General features: G+C 41.2%; 1 protein-coding gene across 7 annotated transcripts; it reads right to left on the bottom strand.

Moving 5' to 3' along the window:
* Positions 1-9: 9 nt before the first annotated feature.
* On the bottom strand, positions 10-20,862 carry Znf821 (zinc finger protein 821). Of its 7 annotated transcripts, none has more exons than XM_021721714.3 (9): positions 20,721-20,862; positions 19,993-20,055; positions 18,728-18,842; positions 17,089-17,205; positions 8,343-8,468; positions 5,585-5,730; positions 4,304-4,408; positions 1,731-1,897; positions 10-973 (listed from the first exon to the last, which is right to left on the bottom strand). In XM_021721714.3, the coding sequence occupies exons 4-9, from the start codon at positions 17,126-17,128 to the stop codon at positions 319-321; spliced, it is 1,239 nt and encodes a 412-aa protein (XP_021577389.1). In that variant the 5' UTR covers positions 17,129-17,205; positions 18,728-18,842; positions 19,993-20,055; positions 20,721-20,862; the 3' UTR covers positions 10-318. The 7 variants fall into 7 exon arrangements, with proteins under 7 accessions (XP_021577389.1, XP_021577391.1, XP_077888744.1 ...); XM_021721716.3 differs by having other exon boundaries at positions 18,728-18,812; XM_078032618.1 differs by lacking the exon at positions 8,343-8,468.
* Positions 20,863-21,874: the final 1,012 nt, after the last annotated feature.

Raw genomic sequence — 21,874 nt, 5'->3', positions numbered from 1 at the left:
AAGAACCAGTAAAGATAAAATTAATTTATTTGCCCTCACAACTTCGTGGGTTGCACTGGGCCCCTAAGTCCCATAAGCCCAGCCTGCTGCAATGGGCTGGGGAAGTCAAGTTCTCTGGAGTGCCTGCTCCCTTGTGTAGAGCTGCCTTGAGCTGGGTCCCTCCTGACCCCAGCATCCTGTTCCCACATGCATGGGGTGCACAGATCTTCCTACAACAAACCAGGGCCTGCTTCTGAAAGCAAAGCTGGCTTTGCAGGTAGCTGTAGCACTGACCCCTGTGGGCTTAGGTGGATTGGAGGGCAGGCAGGAGGGTGTGGTTCAGTGCAGAGAGCTGCTATTCTGCTCTTCAAAGGCCATCTTGCCCAGAAGCTGGCTGTCCAATTCTACCCCACTCACAGGCAGCTGGAAGAAGTTCATTTCAGCTGCTAAGGCTGCCATGGCGGAAGGGTCCTGGCCAAACTGAGCTCTCAACATCATGTCCATTTTCTCTAGTCTCCTCTTCAGTCGCTTAGCCTCCCGCTCTCGGATGAGCCGGGCCTGCCGCTTTTCTGGTGTTTCATTGGCCCTTTTCAGCCTCATGGCCTCCCGATCTCGCTGCAGCCTGCGTGCCCGCTGCTCATCTGTCTCCTGCATGCGCTGTAGGCGCTTGGCTTCGCGGTCCCTCATGCGCCTCACCTCCCGCTCCTCTGGGGTTTCATTGTCGCGCCGACTCTTTTTGGCTGTGCGCTCCCGTTCTAGCCGCTGCAGCCGTACTTCCAAAGGCTCATTCTGTCGCCGTAGGGCCCACTTGCGTACACTGGGGGTCTGGGCTTCCAGTAGCTTCCGGTAGGCAGCACAGTTGTTGCACACAAGCAGAATTCCAGCAGGGTACACTGGAGGACTAAAGGTAATGTCCTTCCCCTCAGTACTGGAGGGGCCCTCGCTGTGGGCTGGGGGTAGGGATTCCATATTAAGTACTTCAGGAAGTTTCTCGCTAGAAAGTAAAAATTTTGGATGATTAATGTTTCCTTTTAGCAAGGTTCAGATATCTATCCCTAACTTACTTTTTTTCCTTCCAGGCCAGTTTCTCCAGGTTCAATTCTGGAGGTTAGTTTGAATGGTTAAGAGACCACTTCTCTTTGGGCTAGGGCATCTCCCAAGTCTTAAAGCCCACCAGAAATTGGAGATTAAACCACCTGCCACAGCAACCCAGCAGAAGTAAAGGAATCCTTACAAGTGGAGCTGGAATACCTGTGTTTGGGAAGAGCTGTGCAGGATCAAGCCTACCGTGTGAATGAAGGGGCCTGGAGGTGGAGGCTTCCTTTATGGCAGGGTACAGTCATTCCACTGTCTCACTAGCTCCCACTTGGCACTGCCTGCAAGAAAGGCAGCCTCTGTCTTGTATACCAGGCAAACAGGATGAAGACAGGGTGTTCAGAGTTCCAGTCTTCCTAGGACCCAGTGGAGACTATGTCCTCACACGAGAATCTATTCAGCATCCTGAAACCCTTTCTCCACAAGTTAGCATTAGTGTTCCTGCACTTCATTACATCTCTTTCTAGTTGAAAAGGTGGGGGTGGAGTGGGTGGGGTGGGATTGGAATTCATTTCTCTTTGAGGTCATCTAATACATAATGTCATGTGTCAGTCACTTTTGCATTACCTATCTCTAGCCTTTGTTTTGACTTGGAAAAGTAGAACCCATACCCAGTAACTTCCTCCCAGCACAACAAGGTTAGGTGCCCAACTAACCTGTTAAAAGTGGCATGGCTGGTGAAACGGGCTCCACACACAGCACAGTTAGATCGTTGGTCCTCCGAGTGGATTAGGAGGTGGCGACCCAGTGACCCTGGGGAGCTAAGGGCCCGTCCACAGACGGGACACATGTAGCTCTTGGCGCTCACCACTGCTGCAGTGTGCTGTAAAATAGAGCCTTAATCTGTCAATCATGCACTACCTTCAGGAAAATCTGTACCCACAGAACTTCTGGAAAACATCTCCTTTCCTTAGTCTCAGGACAAAAGACTTAGAACTATTCTAGCTTAACTCCTGGAAAAGTCATAGCCTGTTGTGTTAGTTGACCTTCAAAAGGTCTTGGCCACTCAAATCACTGTTTAGATTAATTAGCTTGAATTTTTGTTTTTCCTCAATTCGTTTGTTTCCTTTTTTTGGATGTTGCTGGGGATTGAACCCAGCGCCTTGTCCATGCTAGGTAAGCACTCTACCAACTGAGCTATATTCCCAGCCCCAATTGGTTTGTATTCTAAAACATATACAACAAATCTGTGCCAATTAAATACAATAAGGTTGAAAGGAAATATAAATTACAACTTTTCTTTTTTTAATTAATTTTTTTAGTTGGAGATGGACATAATACCTTTATTTTATTTATTTATTTTTACGTGGTGCTGAAGATTTAACCAAGTGCCTCACATGTGCTAGGCAAGCACTCTACCATTGAGCCACAACTCTAGTCCAATTTTTCCTTTTTTGAAACAATGATAATATACTATAGTCAGCTCTATACAAAAAAAATCATGAATAGCAGCTTTTCTATAAAGTCTCCAATATCTACTCATTTACCAATGCTAAGAACTTAAAGAACAAAAAGACACAGCAAGCTGTACACATTAGCTTGAGTTCTGACCACATTCTGAAACATGTGGCTGGTTTGAAGAAACAGCAGAGTTCCAGATCCCTCTTCAGAGGCTGAGAGGAATTCACACTTGGGATAATTTCTGTCTCCCTGCTCACACTGTGCATGTACATTTGTTTTATTAAAACCTTATTTTTTTAAAAAAATATTTATATTTTAGTTGTAGTTGGACACAACATCTTTATTTTATTTATTTATTTATTTTTATGTGGTGCTGAGGATCAAACTCAGGGCCTTGCACATGCTAGGCAAGCACTCGCTCTACCACTGAGCCACAACCCCAGCCTTTTAAACCTTATTTTTATTTTTTTATTTTTTTATATTTTGCTGAGGATTGAGTCCAGTGCTCACAAATGCTAGGCAGGTGCTCTACCACTTAGCTACAAACCCAGTACATTTTAAAAGAATGATCAAAATCCAAATCTAGGAGCTACCTGGGAATATTGGCATACAACAGGTATTTGTATCCTGCCTTTCCTCAATCTTTAAAAAAGTTGTTTTGGTTTTTTTTTTTTTTTTGGTATTGGGGATTGAATCCAAGGGTACTTCACCACTGTTACATCCCCAGTTCTTTTTATTTTTCATTTTGAGACAGAATCTTACTACATTGCTAAAGGTCTTGCTAAGTTGCTGAGGCTGGTCTCAAACTTGTGATCCTCCTGTTTCAGCCTCCTGGTTACAGGTATGCTCCATAACTGGCTTCTCAATCTTTTCAAGGCATTCTTTGGGAGAAACATTTTGCACAAACCAACTGTCTTTATGGCACAACCCAGCTGCCCTATGTACTGATTTCTTGTCAATAGAGATCACAAGACACGGGAGGCCTGTAATTGGATCAGGGTATAAACAAGTCTATTATTCCTATCCCCTTGTTTATACTAACTTTCATTGGTATTTCAGAAACATTTATGTTGGCTTCTTTTTCTTAAAAGTCCTTGTAATTAGTAGATATTAGCTTCTATTTCATTATTGAATATATGCACTAAGTAATTTAGAAAAAATGTGGATACTTAATTCTCACAGTGTGTCTGTCTAGGAATCAAGAACATATTTACTCAACATATCACACTTATTTGCTAAGGTATTCTGAGGAATGGAGTTGGGTTTTTTTTTTGTGTGTGGTACTAGGAATTGAACTCACAGGCATTCAACCACTGAGCCACATCTCCAGCCCACTTCTGAATTTTCTTTAGAGATAGGATCTCACTCAATTGCTTAGTGCCTCGATAAACTGAAATTGCGATTCTCCTGCCTCAGCCTCTGGAGCCACTGGGATTACAGGTGTGCAACACCACACCCAACTTCAGCTAATACTTTTAAAAATTAAGCAAAAGATCCCCCTGCCTCTGCCTCCTGAGCAGCTGGAATTACAGGTGTGTACCACCATGCCCAGCCTAGAGTCTTTTTTTTTTTAATATTTATTTTTTAGTTGTATACAATACCTTTATTTTATTTATTTGTTTTTATGTGGTGCTGAGGATCGAACCCTCACACGTGCTAGGCCAGTACTTTACCGCTGAGCCCCAGCCCCAGCCCTGGAGTGGAATCTTGATGGAAGCAACAACCTACAAGTCCTTTAGGAAGCAGAGGCAAAGGCCAATGCAGGATCTGCGTCATAATCAAGCTACCAGTGTTCAGGTTCTAGAGCTCACAGCTCCCCATGTCATACCTGGTACACGTGAGCGATCAGCTGTTCCCGACTTCCACAGTCTAGCTGGCAGAGAGGACACTGGCAGAGCTCAAGCAAGGGATCAGAATTCAAATTCTCTGTGACCTGCAATTCAACAAAGAGGCAACTCCTGAAGATTCTTCACTAATCTCTTCCTTGTCCCACCTCTCTAAAACAGGTATCCTGTTAAAAGGAACACCATCTGATATCAAGGGTCAACCTTAGGTTTTTGGTATAGGCCAAAGGAAAGAGTAATAATGTTTGAATAGGAATTAAATTTTATTGCACTGAGCCAGGGATGGTGGTGCATGCTTGTAATCCCAGCTACTTGAGAGGCTGAGGCAGGAGGATTATAAATTAAGAGGCAGGCCTCTCACAATTTAGTGAGGTCCTATCTCATAATAAAAACCAAAAAGGCTGGAGACTATAGCTAAGGAGTAGAACACCAAGGGTTTCATCCCTACTCCTGACAAATAAATACATAAAGCTCGCATCTTTTTTTTTTTTAAGAATTTTTTTTTTTATATTTATTTTTTAGTTCTTGGCGGACACAACATCTTTTCGGTATGTGGTGCTGAGGATCGAACCCGGGCCACACGCATGCCAGGCGAGTGCGCTACCGCTTGAGCCACATCCCCAGCCCGCATCTTCCTTTTTTACAATTTTTTTTTTCCCTGTCACAAGGCTAGGATTGCCCCAGAGAGAGCTGATATTTATTTATTTATACAAACATACATAGCAGGGATTGAACCCAGGGGTGCTTAACAACTGAGCCAAATTCCCAGTGGGCTTTCCTCATCCCCTGACCTTTTGCCTTAGCCTCCTGAGTCTCTGGGATTACAGGCATGCACCATAACACCTGGCTGAGAGCTAATCTATTTTATTTCCCTAAAATAAATTCTGCAGGGAAAGGATTAGCTTCCCTTTTATGAATCTTTAGGAAACAACTTAGTGAGAAGGTGATGCCTCACTAAATTTGACTTAAATTTGCAAACATACTCCAGAATACATCTCAGAAAGTTAGCTTCCCATTTTGCAAAGGTGGTTCTGGTTCTTCTGTCTAAAAAGAGAGCTGTATGTGGGTGCAGGAATGTGGAAATAGAGAAGGAAAGCCAGTGTGAGGAAGACTGTGTAGGAGGTGTGGGCTTCCATGCCACGAGGGAAGAGACATAGGAAGGCCCGGGAGACTGGAAGAGGCAAGACTGTGACATGTGGGTGAGAAACATCAGGGCAAAGTATAAGGGTAGGGCTTTCCTGGACTTAGGAGCCATTTTCACTTGCCTCATGCTCTACTACTTCTTTCCCACCAACAGGATGCTCTGCATTTTCTAACTCTTTTTCCACTTTGACCACCCCGCCATCTTCCTCTGATGTGTGGGAAGAGACTTCATCTTGTGTGGTCTCCTCTTCATCACCCTCACTGTCACCTGGAACACATAAACTGGTCACTTGTTCTGATTTTTTTGCAGAAATACATCCTCAGCTGCTGTCCACCTAGAGCTTACAAATATAATGGAAAACATTTTCAGATCTTTTGTAGTAGAGTTTGTTATCAGTTAACAAATAAAGTTTGTTGCATACAAAATTATGATTAAGTGGAAAGCAGCTATCACTGTTATTTATGATGCCACATGTACACTAAAGAGAAAACCTGAGGTAAAACTGTATTGGAAAATAGTCATAAAAATAATACTTCTTATGCATGGTTCTCAAATATCTGAAACTTCAATTCACACTTCCCCAACCACCTCACACTGAGTCATTCCCACAACCCATCACCTCTGATTACTAACACTTCTCACTGATTTTATTACTTACTTTTCTCCATAAACCTCTGCACAGTATCTCCATGGTGTCACTGACTATTCTACTGTGAGCCTCACTCATTTGTTCCCAATAAATCCCAAGACACACTTAAAGAAACACTAGCAAGTTTTTTTTTTCTCTTATGTCAGTATGTGGGCCGTACTAAATTAGTTAAAAATGATGTCACTTTGTAGGGAAAGGCCTCTTTGTTACAGTGGAAAAATCAGCACAACAACCAACCTCAGGCAGTGCGGTGGTACCCAACTCACTGTGTTCTTACTCCACTAATGACACAGCAGTCTAAGCTGAATAATATGTTTCTGTTGGGTTATTATTATTATTATTATCTGATGGATAGCTAAATGCATTTAGTTGAAGGAATGTGCCATCCTTTACTTTATAATGAAATACCATTTCTTATGACTTGATTAAGAATTGAGCCTGTTTTAGTATTGGAGGCAGTATGTGGCTGTGGAGAGGTCCACCCATGGCTGGGTAATCTGTAAAATTTATATGAGCTGATTTCTTTCTCTATTACTTATAAAATAGAAAAAAGATGATAAAAAACAAAAACAAATGGAATTTTTTCAAAAAGGAAAAAAAGTAGTAGTGGCTTGAAGGTCACAAGGAAGAGGAAGCCAAGCCTAGAGAAGCTATCAAACTCTAGCCCTCACCCAATCCCACAGATCTCAGACTCCTGGGCCTGATGTGAGGAGAGAGAAATACACTAGGCTCTCTGCATCTGCAGTGAGACTCAAATTTCCTTGCTAACAGTACTACTTGTCTTCTAATATCCCTTACATAATTTCTAAATCCACCATTGTCTGGGCAATGCCAATTCCATTTCCTTTCTTTTTTTTTTTTTTAATTTTTTTTATTTATTTTAGTTATTGGCGGACACAACATCTTTGTATGTGGTGCTGAGGATCGAACCCGGGCCGCACGCATGCCAGGCGAGCGCGCTACCGCTTGAGCCACATTCCCAGCCCCTCCATTTCCTTTCTTCATGGGAAGATTTAACCAGTTCATCTGCTAGTAGTTACATATGTTGTGTTAGATACACCATCAGTTGGTGGACTATATCTGACCCTGGAAAGGCAGTTTAAATCATACTATATTTTCTCACCAGCTTCCTACTTGGTACTTTGAATACTTGTAGGCTTAGTCTAAGGCAATGTTGTATCAAATACATTTTTGTAATTTATCCATTATCTAAATAGTCTACCAGAAAGATTAAAAAAAAGAAAGAAAGAAAGAAAAAGGAAAGGTGTGTTGCCTACAGGGATGGTGCAAGTTTTCCACAGTGGAGACCTATTAGATTCTGGTAGATGTTGTTATTCTTACCTGTTACTTGGGAAACTGGTGAGTCCCATAGATTTTTGGAAATTTGGGACTCATTTTTCTATACATAAGTGATTTTTAATTGCTAAATTATTTTTGTGGTTGTTGTTGCTTAATGATTAGTTTGGGGAAAATCGTAGTTCCTACAAGTTGCTGAACTCTCTCCCTCTTTATTCTCCCTAGTCTCAAATGGAGAGAAATCAGAAATGTTTCTCTGAATTGATATTTACAAATGACCAATATCTAGTGGATGAGATCAGGACAGTATGGAAATCTTCCTAGGAAATAACGCATCTCAAAATGTGTCTGTTCAGGCAGGCTATGAACAAACCATGAGGCTCAACTTGTGAGAGCCTATCTTTTCCATCTCCTAACCACAGAGATCTACCAAGAGCTTTGGTATAGGAAGATCTGGACTTCAGCATTTTATGTGTTGCATAATCCCATTACTAAACAAACCTATAAAACATTAAAACTGGAACCTCAAGCAAAAATTCATCAATGCCACACTTATGTTTTATTAATTATAAATAAATAGATCTTTGGAGACAGGGATTTTTTTATTTTCATTTGACTTAACCTAGGAACTACTTGAACACTAATAATTCCTATGTCTCTATCACAACCATCACAAACCTATCTGTGTATGGCTATGGCCTGTGCCAAGTACTGTAGTCCAAGAGTTAAAAATAAATATAATGCCAAATCTGTCCTCTTTCTCTGAATAAGCATATGCTCATACATCTTAGAACCCTTGTAGGGACACTGAGGATCCACATATCTCCTTCTGTGTATCTTCCTCCCAACCCCCATGCATAATCCCCAGAGCACACACACTCTGATAATTCTTCTCCCATTGCCCTGAGTCATTACCAGAAGGTGCAGAACTCACTGCTACTGGAGTCCTGATCTCTTAGTTGTTGGATAGCTTGTCGCTGACTGCCAAGGTCTCCAGGAAAATCAGTTTTCATCATCGCCTGGCGGGCTTGCTCTTCTAGCCCAGCAAATACTTGATCCCCTGGTGGTCACAAGGAAAAATAGTCAGGCCACCAGCTGGGCAGCACATCCCCAGGCAAGCTGGTTGGAAGGTCAGACCATTCAAAGATAGGAGACAGGCAGGTACCCTGTGGTGGGGTCATTCATCTCCAAGTCAGCTTGCTGCCTCCAACAGCTTCTGGGCACAGCTGTTCTTCCTGGGCAGTAAGCCAGATGCTCTAGAAAGCATTGCTTACTTTTCTTAAATCCCCTATTCTTGACTCTTCAAAAGGTGATCAATTGGTATTTTATAAATTAACTGCAGAATCTCAATTCCATTTACAACCTTCCATCAGATTGGGAAGATAGAAGCAAAAGAAGCAAAATGATGGGATGAAAATAGGGCAGTAAATCTGGGTAAAATCTCTACACCTTAAATTACTTGCATTATAGTCCTCACTCAGTGTCTACCTTGGACTATAATCAAGTGCTTCAAATAATTCTTCTTATTAAATTTCTCTAATCACATCTTTCAGTCACTCTCCTTCCAACACATGTTCTATAAATTCTTTCTTGACTTTCTAATGCCTATCAGAATTGCCATGAGAAAATCAACTGACTGAATAATGGACAAGAAGGAGAAAAACAACATATGAACTAATTTCTGCTGAAGAAAAACTTCCTGAAACATGCCAACTGATTTATAACAAATAATATTTATCTAGTCTTCTTGGGCCAATGCGGTTAGGATGGTTTTTTTTTGGTATGCAGTACCCCTAATCCCTGGACCTTTCCTTGATTTTGCATTTCCTTCTGATGAACTCTGTCTGGGATCCATGTACTTACTGAAGAGGTTAATATTTCACATTCTTTGATTTCCAGGAGACCAGGCATAAGGAGAATAGAGCATTGGGTTTTCCTAGGTTTCCATTATCTCAGATGGAAACTACTGTCCCTACTGTCCCTACTCCTCAGCAGCAAGAGGGAATAATAGAAAGCCTGAGTGAAACCTGTGACAAGTGAAACCTGTGACAATAAACCATGCTCTTTCTTACTAAAGAGAGAAAGAAAAATAAATAGACTCAGCTCTGAGACAATACAATAATGTGAAAGGAAGAAACTAGTGAGTTGATGTGTGCTACTAGTTCTTGGATAGTGAAAAGAATGATGTGGGGCAGGCTTCATGTGATGTATTTTGTCTTTAATTCAGCAAATATTCTTGAGTAAGAATAAGAACTGAACAGCAATTATAGTGACTATTTGACATTTGTTAGTTCCAGACTCTATTTTACATGCTATGTGGTAGCTCTATGTTACAGGCTGTGTGGCAGGTATTACTACATATATTATACATATAATATATATGTAATATATATTCATTTTTTTAATATTTATTTTTTAGTTGTAGTTGGACACAATACCTTTATTTATTTTTATGTGGTGCTGAGGATTGAACCCAGGGCCTCACAAGTGTGAGGGGAGTGCTCTACTGCTGAACCATAACCCCAGCCCCATATATTCTTATTTTTAACATTACATTTTTATATTAATAATAATAATAATAATAATAATATTTTGCACCAGAGACTGAACCCAGGAGCATCTACCACTGAGCCACATCCCATCCATGACTACTATCTATATTTTACTAAGGAGAAAACAAAGGTCTATAGTGAAATCAAGTATTCAAACCCAGATCTGTGCTTAGAATGGTGCAAGGCCCTATGTTCAATATTCTCGGCATGGGGTAGGGGTAGGGAGTAAGGTAGTGATGGTCAGGAAAAAACCTTCTCTGTTCCTCTCTAATGTCCCTTTTTTTTGATGGAGTGAACCCAAGGCTTTGCTCATGTTAAGCACATGTTCCATCCCTAATGTCCATATTTTTTAAACTGCTTTCTAGTAAAGATATTAAGTTCAAGGTTAGAAGGTTCATCAAAGTGGTTTTACTGAAAACAAACACTGGTCTATGTGTGGCTCTGATCCTAGTATTGATGTTATCTTCATACCATGAGAAATTAATACATACAACTCAAATGTCAAAATAATGTTTTTAGGACCAGTATATGAGAAAGGAAAAATGATGGTTCTGATACCACATTGACTTACCATGCATGGATTAGAGTAACCGACATTATGGCAATTATGACTCATCCTGTGGGTGGGAATGGAGGTGGATAGTGTTAAAGTGTACTTGTAGCTACACATTGCTCAAGTAAGGAAAAAAATAAGTTGCTTTAAGTTCACCTTCACCAAATCTAAGGTGACACACCGAATATAATTCACTGTTAGAGAAAGACAAAATGAGTTCTGTATTAGAGTGTTTCCTCTTCCCTCTTTGCAAAAGTGAAACATTTAATTTCTCCATGTTAGTTTTACTGAAACCACAAGACCTTGGCCAACTGGCAGTCACTGAATTCTGGCATGCTTTTAGATCTAGGGACCATGAGCAGATATGGTACTATGGAATAAGTTATGTACGAGGCATATAATTATCAAGGGCAAACATTTCTTATCAGTGATACTTCTGGTCACTAAAGAAACCTAGTCAGAAATCAGTAGGTTTATAAAATGCTAAGAATGGCTGGGCATGGTGGCACTTGCCTGTAATTCCTAGCTACTCTGGAGTTGAGGCAGGAGGATCACAAGTTCAAGGCCAGCATGGGCAACTTTTATCTCAAAATAAAATTAAAAAGAGCTGGGGATGTAGATTAGTGGTACAGCACTTGCCTAGTCTGTATAAGACCACGGGTTCAATTCTCAGTATTTAAAAAAAAAGCAAAGAATAAATAATACGGAGCTGGGGTTGTAGCTCATCGGTGGAGCGCTTATCTAACACGTGCGAGGCTCTGGGTTCAATTCTTATCACCACATAAAAATAAATAAAATAAAGGTATTGTGTCAAACTACAATTAAAAATGAATATTAAAAAAAAGAATGAACAATACATTTTCTCACTTTCACAGTAGAGAATTACCATTGGATGAGTAGAAAGATATCTAAAAGGATATGTACTTTTCAGGAGTCATGAATTCAGCTACTCTTTATCAACATGAACTCAAAATTTATTTTTGCCTACTGATGTTGTCTAAATATTTAAGCCTTCATACATCAGAGAGGAGTCTATTCAGTACAATTTCCCCATCTAAGGCTCCTGTTGGCAATCTCACCTAGGATAATTGAGATAAATCAATTCTTTCCCTCTTTTTTGGCAATTTGGAAAGAAACACTGCACTTTTATTCTATTATTGACTTGGGAAAAAAAGCTAAGGTTACTATTATTCCTCAAGGTTATTCTTACTTTAAATATCACCGTAAAGTAAAATATTAAAAAAAATTAAAAACACATCATTGGAAAAAATTAAATAGATTATCTTCTGGTAGCTTTTATCTAAGCTCTGGCTCTGATTCCCTAGAATTATCCTTGCATAAAAAAATAGTGAGATTTGCTAAAACTATGTCCTGTTAACTCAAGTACAATGTGACCCATAGAGATATTAGTGATTAACAAGTGTTATAGAGTTGTCTGATTTTATAATATATAATTATTTTTTCATTCTTGAAACTGTTGGAGTAAGTTAAAAAAATATCCACTGGTTTCTAGATATTAATGTAGAGCAACCATCTTATTAAATGTGGGTATTTATTTGCCTGTTAATATTTGGGTTCCATAATAAAAAGCAAATAAAAATCTCCCTTTTTCTTTGATATGAAATCAAAATACTGTTTGTTTTGGATTTGGCTAAGGTTCTGGAGACCAGATAAAAAAGAGGCCATGCAACCCACTTTGGAGAACAAAGTGGCTTCTTGCCACTTTTGAGGCAAGAAGACTGAGATGAAATCATTAGAAAGGAAAAATATTTTATAATTCTCTTTCTTGGGTCCTTGGTATTCTAATATGTTATACATGATGGCAGAATGCAAAATTCATTTCATATTACACATATAGAGCACAATCAAGACACTGTTGTACACAAATATTTTCACACCATTTGTGTCCTATACATGTACTTAGGATAATGATGTCTAACTCATTCCACCATCATTCCTACTGGTTTGCCCCCTCCTGTCCCCTCCCTCCCCTTTGCCCTAACTAAAGTTCCTTCATTTCTCCCAAGCTCCCCACTCCCAGTTGCCATTATGTGTCTGCATCCTCATATCAAAGAAAACAATTGGCCTTTGTTTGGCTAACTTCATTTAGCAATATATTTTTTCAATTTCATCCATTTACCTGAAAATGCCATGATTTTATTCTCTTTTAATGCTGAGTAATGTTCCATTGTGTATATATACCAAAGTTTCCCTATCCATTCATCTACTGAAAGACATCTAGGTTGGTTCCATGATTTAGCCATTGTGAACTGTGCTCCTACAAATACTGATATGGCTGTGTCCCTGTAGTATGCTGTTTTTAAGTCTTTTGGGTATAAACTGAGGAGTGGGATAGCTGGGTCAAATGGTGGTTCCATTCCCAGCTTTCCAAGAAATTTCCATACTGCTTTCCATATTGGCTGCACCAATTTGCAGTCCCACCAGCAATGTATGAGTGTGCCTTTTTCAGCACATCTTCACCAACACTTATTGTTGTTTGTATTCTTAATGGAGTGAGATGAAATCTTAGAGTAGTTTTGATTTGCATTTCTCTAATTGCTAGAGATGCTGAACATTTTTTTCATATATTTGTTGATTGATTGTATATCCTCTTCCGAGAAGTATCTGTTCAGTTCCTTGGCCCATTTATTGATTAGGTCCTTGGTACAATTTTTAAAAATGAAATTTCAGGCTGACTGAAATTAAGTAAAGCAGCTAAAACATATTCTCTAAGAGAGCAAATGTCAGCTTCAGAGAAAAGGAGCTAGTCCTGGGAGTGAGGAGCTTAGGAGTCCATTTCTAGATGACAGTCTTATTTGTAACCCAGAAAACATTTGGCCTTTGTTTTTTGGGGATTGGCTTTCTTCACTTAGCATTATATTTTCCAACTTCATCTATTTACCTGCAAATGCCATGATTTTATTCTCTTTTAATGCTTAGTAGTATTCCATTGTGTATAAATACCAAAGTTATCACGTTGGGAACATAGCCATTACCACACAAGAATGCTTACAGAATGAAAGGAAGACAAAACAAGCTGTGCTTTTTAGAAAAGACCTTAAAGCCTTTTATTCTTCCTTCTCTGTGAAAAGCTTTCAATTGAAGTTAAAGGTTTCTAGTCTCTGATGCATCTTGTAATCTGAAAGCAAAAGTTTCTTAAATAAAAGAAATTTTCCTTTACTTAGTGGTTTGCTTGGATCAAACACACTAAATGTGAGTGTTAAGGGACTATATTTTCAACCTCTCTAGAAACAGTGAACAGAAATTTGTTCTCAGAAGGAGGTGAGATGGGAAGGAAATAGGGGGAAAGATATAAATAGATCTTTTAAGCCATCAGTAGTTTCTCCATAACTAATAATTCTGGGCTTTTATTCCAAAAGCTTTGCATTGGCCTCTATTATTGAAGCAAGTAGGCTAAACACAAATCTGTCTGGATGTTTCTGGGGAAGGATCATGCCAGTAATTTAGATATAAAAACAGTCCTAAAGAAAACCAAGGGAGTGCCAAAGCAGCCTGTTCATTGGCTTCTAAAGTGGATCTGACAAATGTTGCTGGGCTACGGCAGTGGGATTCTTAATATATCCCTTTAGGCGTGTTTTAGCTTCATGCCACATAACTTTTTTCCAGAAAGCAGATGTAATGAAGCTCAGCCATTACTCTGCTCAAGTGCTGATTGGCTTTGACATTTAAGCAAAGCTTCTGCAGAATTTCCTGTCTCCCAGACCTTGAGTCCATTCCATTTACTTTAAATAAACAAGCATCATTAAGTTCGATAAATATGACTGGTTCCATTTCACAAGGTGATAGGAGACTCAAGTCTGTTTGCCATTATTGTTATGGCCAATGAGAAGGTGATCTATTAAAAAGGTTAGGGTTAGCTTTAGTCCCTAAAATAATAAGTAAACAGAAGATCTTAGGAAACCAGCAAATCTCAGTTTCTTGTCTTCTTTGGTCAAGCTAAGTCAATCACCTGAAAAGCCCTCCCAGCTCCCTGCCTAAATGTATCACTGAAAACAGCCCCTTCCTGGGGCGTTTAATTGCAGCTGAATGTTTATGTTCACAGCCCCACAGTAAAGGCCCTTTTAATATTCACCATTGAAGAACCTGCAAAGTCCCATTCACTCCACAAACAGTATAATGTTCACTTGCTTGACTCTGGTAGCTGTGTTTCTGCACCTATAGACATGTGATACTATCCCCTCCTCCCTGGCTTATTGGACAATCTATTTTTCAACTCCAATAAAAGTATCAGCTTATCTCAGTTTTAATTAACTATCATGGAAAGAGATACAATTGATGGATATATAGTACATGGACACAGACATAGGCCACAAAAGTCTTTGCTAGCTCCCCTGTCCTTACTATAATCCTGCCATCATTCCACCAGCTATTTTTCCTCAAATCTAAGAAGTCTTTCTGGCTTAGGCTGGGCATAGTGGCATATGCCTGGAATTTCAGCTACTCAGGAGGCTGAAGCAGGAGGATCACAAGTTTGAGGACAGCATAGGCAACTTCATGAGATCCTATCTCAAAATAAAAAGGGCTGGAGTAGGGCTGGGCATATAGTTCAGTTGGTAGAGTGCTTGCCTCGCATGCACAAGGCCATGGGTTTGATCTCCAGCATCAAAATAAAGAAACAAACAGATAAATAAATAAAATTAAAAGAGCTGGGGATATAGCTCATTGGTAGAGTGTTTACTTAGCATGTGCAAGGCCCTAGGTACCTCAAAAAAAAAAAAAAAAAGGAGTAAGCAGTGTCTTTAGACACGTAAGTTTTATGGGTGAACATTCAATCCTACAATTGCCTTACTTGGAAACCCATATCTCCACTAAGGGTAACCTACCTGCCCTGACTTGTGGTCTATGTGTCTTATCAATACTCATCTTCAACCAGAGAGAAGGCAAACCTCCTGAGCCTGTTGTGAATGACCTATCCTATAGACACTTCAGGTTATCTCCCTTGACCATCCTCACATTCAGTACACTGCATCTTACTATTTTAGCAGCAAATTCTATATTGTTCCTAAACCATTCACCTTCACATTAGCAGCCAAGCACATCTACTTATTTCAAAATACACTTCTGGAAGCATGCAACTGATTACATTTTATACAACTTTCCCAGGACTTAAATAGAAGAATGATCATGTAGAGAGGTTTGCTACCCTAATGTCATTAATATGTCAAAGCCATCTTAATTCCTCTGTTCAACTATTTTCTCTCCTACTCTTGAAACTACCCAGAAAGATAAGTACATAGTGCCTGACATATAATGTCTTTAATTACTTTTAGTTCTTTTTTGGGGCTTGTTTTGTCTTAAAATCTTTCATATTTTTTACCTCTGAATTCTTTTCAGATGTTGTTATACTTTACTCAATCAGTCCTCCTTAATCTGTTTCTTATATGATAATTTGAGTGAGAATGCTTATCCCCCTACATTACAGAAAAATGGCTAATTATCCAAAATGTACATAGATATTAATAAGGCACTTTCTGAACATTCTTTATGAGCAGTGCTAGAAATACGAGATACATATGGCAGAGGGACACACATGGCATACAGTCCCAGCTCTCCAGAAGTTTACAATCTAATGTTACATATAGTATACATATGAAACTGTTGAGAAACAACACAAAGCCATTGCACATGCCTGGTCTTCCTGTTTTTAATCTCTCCCTCATGTGATCCATCCCACGCACTACTTCATACTATCAAAACATTGCACTCTAAATGTCACTCTATACTCTCCCTGTTTAAAAACCCTTGGTAACTTCTGATGGTCCACAGAATGAAGTCTGAACTTGGTCTCATGTTCAGACCTCCCCAATGCAAACATCTCTAACTTCATGTCCTCTGACTTCTGGACAAAAGAAGCTTCTGCTTTATGAAAAGTCTCCTTATCCTCTGAATACATCATGTGCATTCCTTCTTGTATCTTTACTCACATCATTCTCCCTACCCAATTTTCCCTTTCTCTTTTTCAACCTATTTTCTCCCTCTAAGGCCCAGTTTAAGTTCATGGTCTAGGGCCTCCTTGCTATTTTAGTCAACAGAATTCTCTTAACATCCCTTCTCTTAACTTGTATAGTACATATGGTATTTAACCTATACTAATGTTGTATTTTTATATTATGTGTATATGTATAAGAGGCTACATTACAGTTTATTTTGTTTTACAATCCTAACATCTATATCCTATAACTATTTATTAATGTTAATGCTAAGGATAAATCAAACACATATACCCCAAGTAAGTTTCTAACATCTCATCCACTAACCTGACATATTTAAAAAAAAAAAAATGTTTTTGTAGTTGTGGATGAACAGTATGACTTTATTTTATTTCTTTATTTTAATGTAGTGCTGAGGATCAAACCCAGTGCTTCACACATGCTAGGTAATCACTCTGCCACTGAGCTACAGCCCCAACCCATGACATATTTTAAATCCATATATCCAAAACCTTTAACCCTTTCTTAACTAATTAGTGTGAGCTGCTCTCCCTAAATTCAGATTACTCTTTCATTCCCTCCTTCAACATCCCCAAATTCTGGAATACAAAGCCCAATACTCACAGTGAACTTTATTTGGATTTGTCTGTTTCCGACGGGACATGTTTCCCTAATCCAAGAGCTCTGGCCTTTCCCAGTTTCACGACTGGATATAATACTTCCTCCTTGCCAGCTGCTAAGCTATAATAAAAAAAGATATTGTTAGCACATGTCATCTTTGTTTTCAAAAAATATACAAAATTAAAAGACAAAAAGACTTTTAAAAGTAGTTCCTAAGCATATAAAGCTCACCCATCACAATAAATAATTGAACTAATGAAAGAGAGAAGTGAATAAATCTCTACCATAATATCAAGGTCCACCATAATGTCAAGGTCCAAGAAATTTAAGAGGAGATTCCCTCAGATGACTTAGAGAATTTTACTAAATTTTATTTAGATTTATTCTAAATCCATCTGTGGAATTCAGAATCCTGTTAAGTGATCATGATCACAGGAGAGAAAAGGATGCAAAATTCAGGCAAAAAGGTTAGAAGTATTGTAAGCTCAAAAGGATAAGTCCTATGGATGTGAGAGGAAGCAAAAGAAGCCAGTGTGGCAGCTCATTTGTCACATGCCCACTGGAAGTCAAGTCCTGCAATCTGCATGAATGGGAGCCTCTAGACATTTTTTTCTTTTTTTTTTAAAGTTATCTTGCAAGCCGGGTATGGTGGTGCACACCTGTAATCCAGCAGCTCAGGAGGCTGAGACAGGAGAATGGAGAGTTCAAAGCCAGCCTCAGCAATGACAAAGCATTAAGCAACTCAGTGAGACCCTGTCTCTAAATAAAATACAAAACAGGGCTGGGGATGTGATTTAGTGATTGAGTGCCCCGAGCTCAATCCCTGGTACACCCTACCCCCCAAAAGAGAAGTTATCTTGCCTAGAGGTAACAAAAGCATCATATCCCTGTGAGACAGAAAAGTCTCAATGAAAACATGAGAAAAAGAGCCTGTACTTAGTGATACAGGACAGTGCTGAGCACCATGGATGACAGGACACTAAAGCAAATCAAACTTCCAATGCTAAAGACTGGCTCTTACCAGAAGAGCCAAATGCCACCCACATTGCTGAGTACTGATTCAATTTCCCAATGTGGAACCCAAATCTGGTCCTGCTCCCATGTTCTGGAGAGGTGGGCAAAGCTTTAACCTTAGCGCCTTTTTCAATTTCTGCTCTGTGTAGCAGAGACCAGTGGGAGGAACACAGAAAAGCTCCCTTGGTAAGAAGTGCTGCAAAGACATGCATCTGCCCTGCTTATATGGAAAGGGACAGATACTTAATTCAGGAAGATCCTGGTTTACTACAAGAAAGACTGGCCCAGTATATGCATTGTAGAGAATCTAAATGGATTAGTAGCAGAAGCTATGACATTTTCTTTGAAAGAGTGAATAAATGATATTTTAAAAAATTATCTTTCCTACCAAAGACACGAATATGGATCTGGTCACCCAAGTTTTCTTTCAGTGCCTGCCTTCTCAAATTGTACTCTTACATAAAAATATAGAATTGTACTTTATTGTCTTTAGAGGAATGATGAGAGACTACTACTAGCTGTCCTTAGCACTCCAGTTAATGAAGACCTGCCTCATGTTATGCCAACTAATTCTTCTACATAGTGAGAAAGGACCTCAAACCTGTAATCAGATCCTGCCTCCCCTTACCAAAAGAAAGAAACCGCAAATGGCAAAGACAGGCCTCCACAGGAAGTGGCAAAGGAAGCAGCTTTCAGGCAGTCTTCTATCATATCTGCATATCAAACACAGTTCTTTTTCAGACCTTTAATTAAAAAAAAAAGAAAAACTCCAAATGTATACAATAAAAACCAATTATAATTATTTAGAGGGTAGTATGCTGATATCTACTACTAATAATATGTGTTCTCTTAGTTTTGTATATATCATTTCTAATCAAGTAGTTAGTTATTCATGGAAACAATGAATGAATATCACTTCAGATCTTTTCCTTTATGTCTCTGGAATCACAAAGAGGAGAGTTAAATGAAATGCAGGTTGTCTGTTAATCTTTCTAAAATAGATGCCTGTATTGTATAAACAAAAAAATGGAATCCTGACTAATCTATATTTTCTCCCCCATCAAGATCAGAAATTGAAATTGTGAGATAAAGGTAATAAGGTCTCTTCTGAAGGAATGCCAAATAAATTGAATCTGGCTCAATTCAGATAATCTTCCCAAGACAACAGTTCAATACAAAAGCTACAAGGTGCAAGAGATGAGCATCTGCATATTTAAATAGTGTCCACTGCCTCTCACAGTCCTCCTAGTGGCCTAATGGGGAACTGACCAGATGGTACCCCCATGGGACTTTACACCTGAGGGATGGAGGGAAAATAAGCAAATGCTCTCCCCTCTCATAAAACAAAACAAAGCTACAATAACAAAAACATCCACCAACAAAGGTCTGTAGGGTCATGGACTCTTGAAAATAAATATGGAAATAAATAAATAAACGGCACTGAAAGGACACTCCTGACCACACAGCAAGATCTCAGAGGTTAGGCAAGTGTTTTATAGGAGGTAAAAGCTAATAAAAACCCATTGTCAGGTTACTCTAAAGGTCATTCATTGCGTTTTACATCCAGCTGTGCCTCAATTTCCAAGCCCAAATCTGAAACTAAAACCAAAACATAAATGGAGAGCTGCCAGAACATCTTCATCAAGGAAACTGGAATGGGAAGAAAGATAAACCGAGGTTCAGGTCTACAAGGGATTCTATTTTAAAAGGAAAGCAGCTTTTTTCCTCTTTAGAGCGACTTTGTGTCTTCCAGAGGGTACGACAGCTCCCCTTATCACGGTCTCTGCTCTCCCACAGGTGTTAAGATTGCAGTTTCCAGGGCACACCACAGATTTAACAAGGGAGTGGGTACGGATGCAATGCCAGTCTTAAGAAAAGAGGGTGCACTCCCACCTCCTGCTCTGGTGCAGTTCCCACGGAGCAAAGTAAACTCGCCTGAATCCAAGTGACGTGTATCTGCCAAAAAGGAGAGGGCAAGAAAGCTGTTCACTCAGCTGCTTCGCTGTTCCCAGGTGCCCCACGGGTCGGATAAGGAGCGTGTGTATGATCAGCTGAGATATTCCCTACGGCTTTTTCAAGCACAAGCACAGGTAAATTTCCAGGAATTTCAAACAAGAGCCAGAGGTCTTCTGAAGCGGCTCAGACAAACCCTCAGACAACACAGTCGGCTCCAAAATCTAAATTTAGAAGCTCTCTGCAGGACCGAGACTCGGGCACTAACACCCCCGGGTCGGCACTCCCACGCTATCCTCCCCTCCCCCAGCTCCACCCAAGCCTGTCAGACGCCGGGGCCGCCCCGGTTGTACCCGGCCGGAACGCGGCCTGGCACCCGCCGCAGGCTGACCGGGGGCCCTGGCAGGGAGGGTGGTGGCGCGGACGACCCCGCGCCGGGGACCGCTGAGGGACAGAAAGAGGAACTGCCGGGGTGGGGCCGCCGGGAGGGCTGCTGGACCAAGGGGAGGGGTGAGCCCTGCTGCTCCCGCCCCTCAGGCCACAAGGAGCCCCCGACCCCCTCCCCAGACGCAGACAGACAAAAGGACCGACAGCCAGCGGCCCACAGTGAGCGAGGAGTCCCTGCATCCTCGGCCGGGCCCCGAGGAAGGACGCGGGGGCCTCTTTACCCGGCGCGTCGGCGCTCGGCTGCGCTCAGGGTCCCTGGGCCCCGCCTCCGGACAGACGGACCGCCGGACAATGGGCCCCGGGCCGCAGCTCCGGCCAGCTGGGCCCGGGCTCTCCAGGACCCGGCCTCGGCGGGGCGAGGGCGGCTTCGAGCCGAACCGGTGGCGGGGAGCCGAGGGGCGGTGCTGCAGACGGACAAAGCCAACGGCAGACAGACGGACGGAGGGGGAAAAAGATGGCGACGCGGGTGGCGGGAGCGCGCTGCTCGCGCACCCTCAGCGAGTGGAGCGCGTGCACGAGTCTCACCTCTCCCCCTCCCCCCTGCTCCAGCCTTGTCCCCCTCCCCGCTCTTCAGGCGCGTGCCTGGCGCTGTGGGCGGGGCTTGAGGAAGAGGGGGTCCAGGGAGGCGGGACTTAAGGAAGCATCCAATCACTAACGTTCAAGAGGGGCCTCCCTACATCCTTGAGACCCCGAGACCACCCAGCCTCACACCCTCCTCGGTCTTTCTCAGGTGCTCTCAGCAGGGCATGTGAACTCCACCCTGACTATCTGCTCTGATCCTGGTTTCCTACCTCACCATCGAGCTCAGCCACAAAACCCACATCCCCCAACCACAGCTCCACCGCAGGCTACCCCTCCCCTTGGCCCAACCTTAACAACGCCCCCCATCGCAAACCTCTTCACCGCCCCACACCTCACCGTATCTTCAAACCCCGAGGCATTCAGTGTAAGCGAGACAGTGGGGCCACAGCCTCTGTGGGCGGGGCTAAATTCAGCTGTCAGAACCTCAAACTGGAAAAATGCTTATATTTCTTTTGGACATTAATTTCTGCAACATGATAGTGGACTAATAAAATAGCAGAAGTTGTAGGCCCAGGGACAGGGTAACTTGTGATCACCGGTGCCACTTAAGGGACATTTGGGGTGATTGAGAGCAGTCCTAACTCACTTCCTAATAAAACACCTCCTCCTGTCATAGTCCCCTTCTCCACTATTTCCCGGTTGCCTTCCCTTTCTTTCTCTCATTCTGACTTCCTGTAGAATGCCCTACCCTGCCTCTGACATGCCTGCTTAGAAAAGTAGGGAATGCAGTGGAAAGAAGATGAGATCTGGCAAAAGATACAGCGTTTAGTCCCAGCTTTGCCACTGACCGGTT

The sequence above is a fragment of the Ictidomys tridecemlineatus genome, chromosome 15 (assembly GCF_052094955.1).
Source record: "Ictidomys tridecemlineatus isolate mIctTri1 chromosome 15, mIctTri1.hap1, whole genome shotgun sequence".
NCBI classification, from domain to species: Eukaryota; Metazoa; Chordata; class Mammalia; order Rodentia; family Sciuridae; genus Ictidomys; species Ictidomys tridecemlineatus.
The sequence above is the reverse complement of the archived record's forward strand: the minus strand, read 5'-3'. Positions and strand labels throughout refer to the sequence as shown.

Coding starts and splice junctions, on each gene's coding strand:
- Znf821 (XM_021721714.3), bottom strand. CDS start 17,128: ATGTCCCGTCGGAAACAGACAAATCCAAATAAAGTTCACT. Junction 8,469..17,088: donor AAATCCAAATAAAGTTCACT/GTGAGTATTGGG, acceptor TGTGACCACCAG/GGGATCAAGTATTTGCTGGG. Junction 5,731..8,342: donor AGATCAGGACTCCAGTAGCA/GTGAGTTCTGCA, acceptor TATGTGTTCCAG/GTGACAGTGAGGGTGATGAA.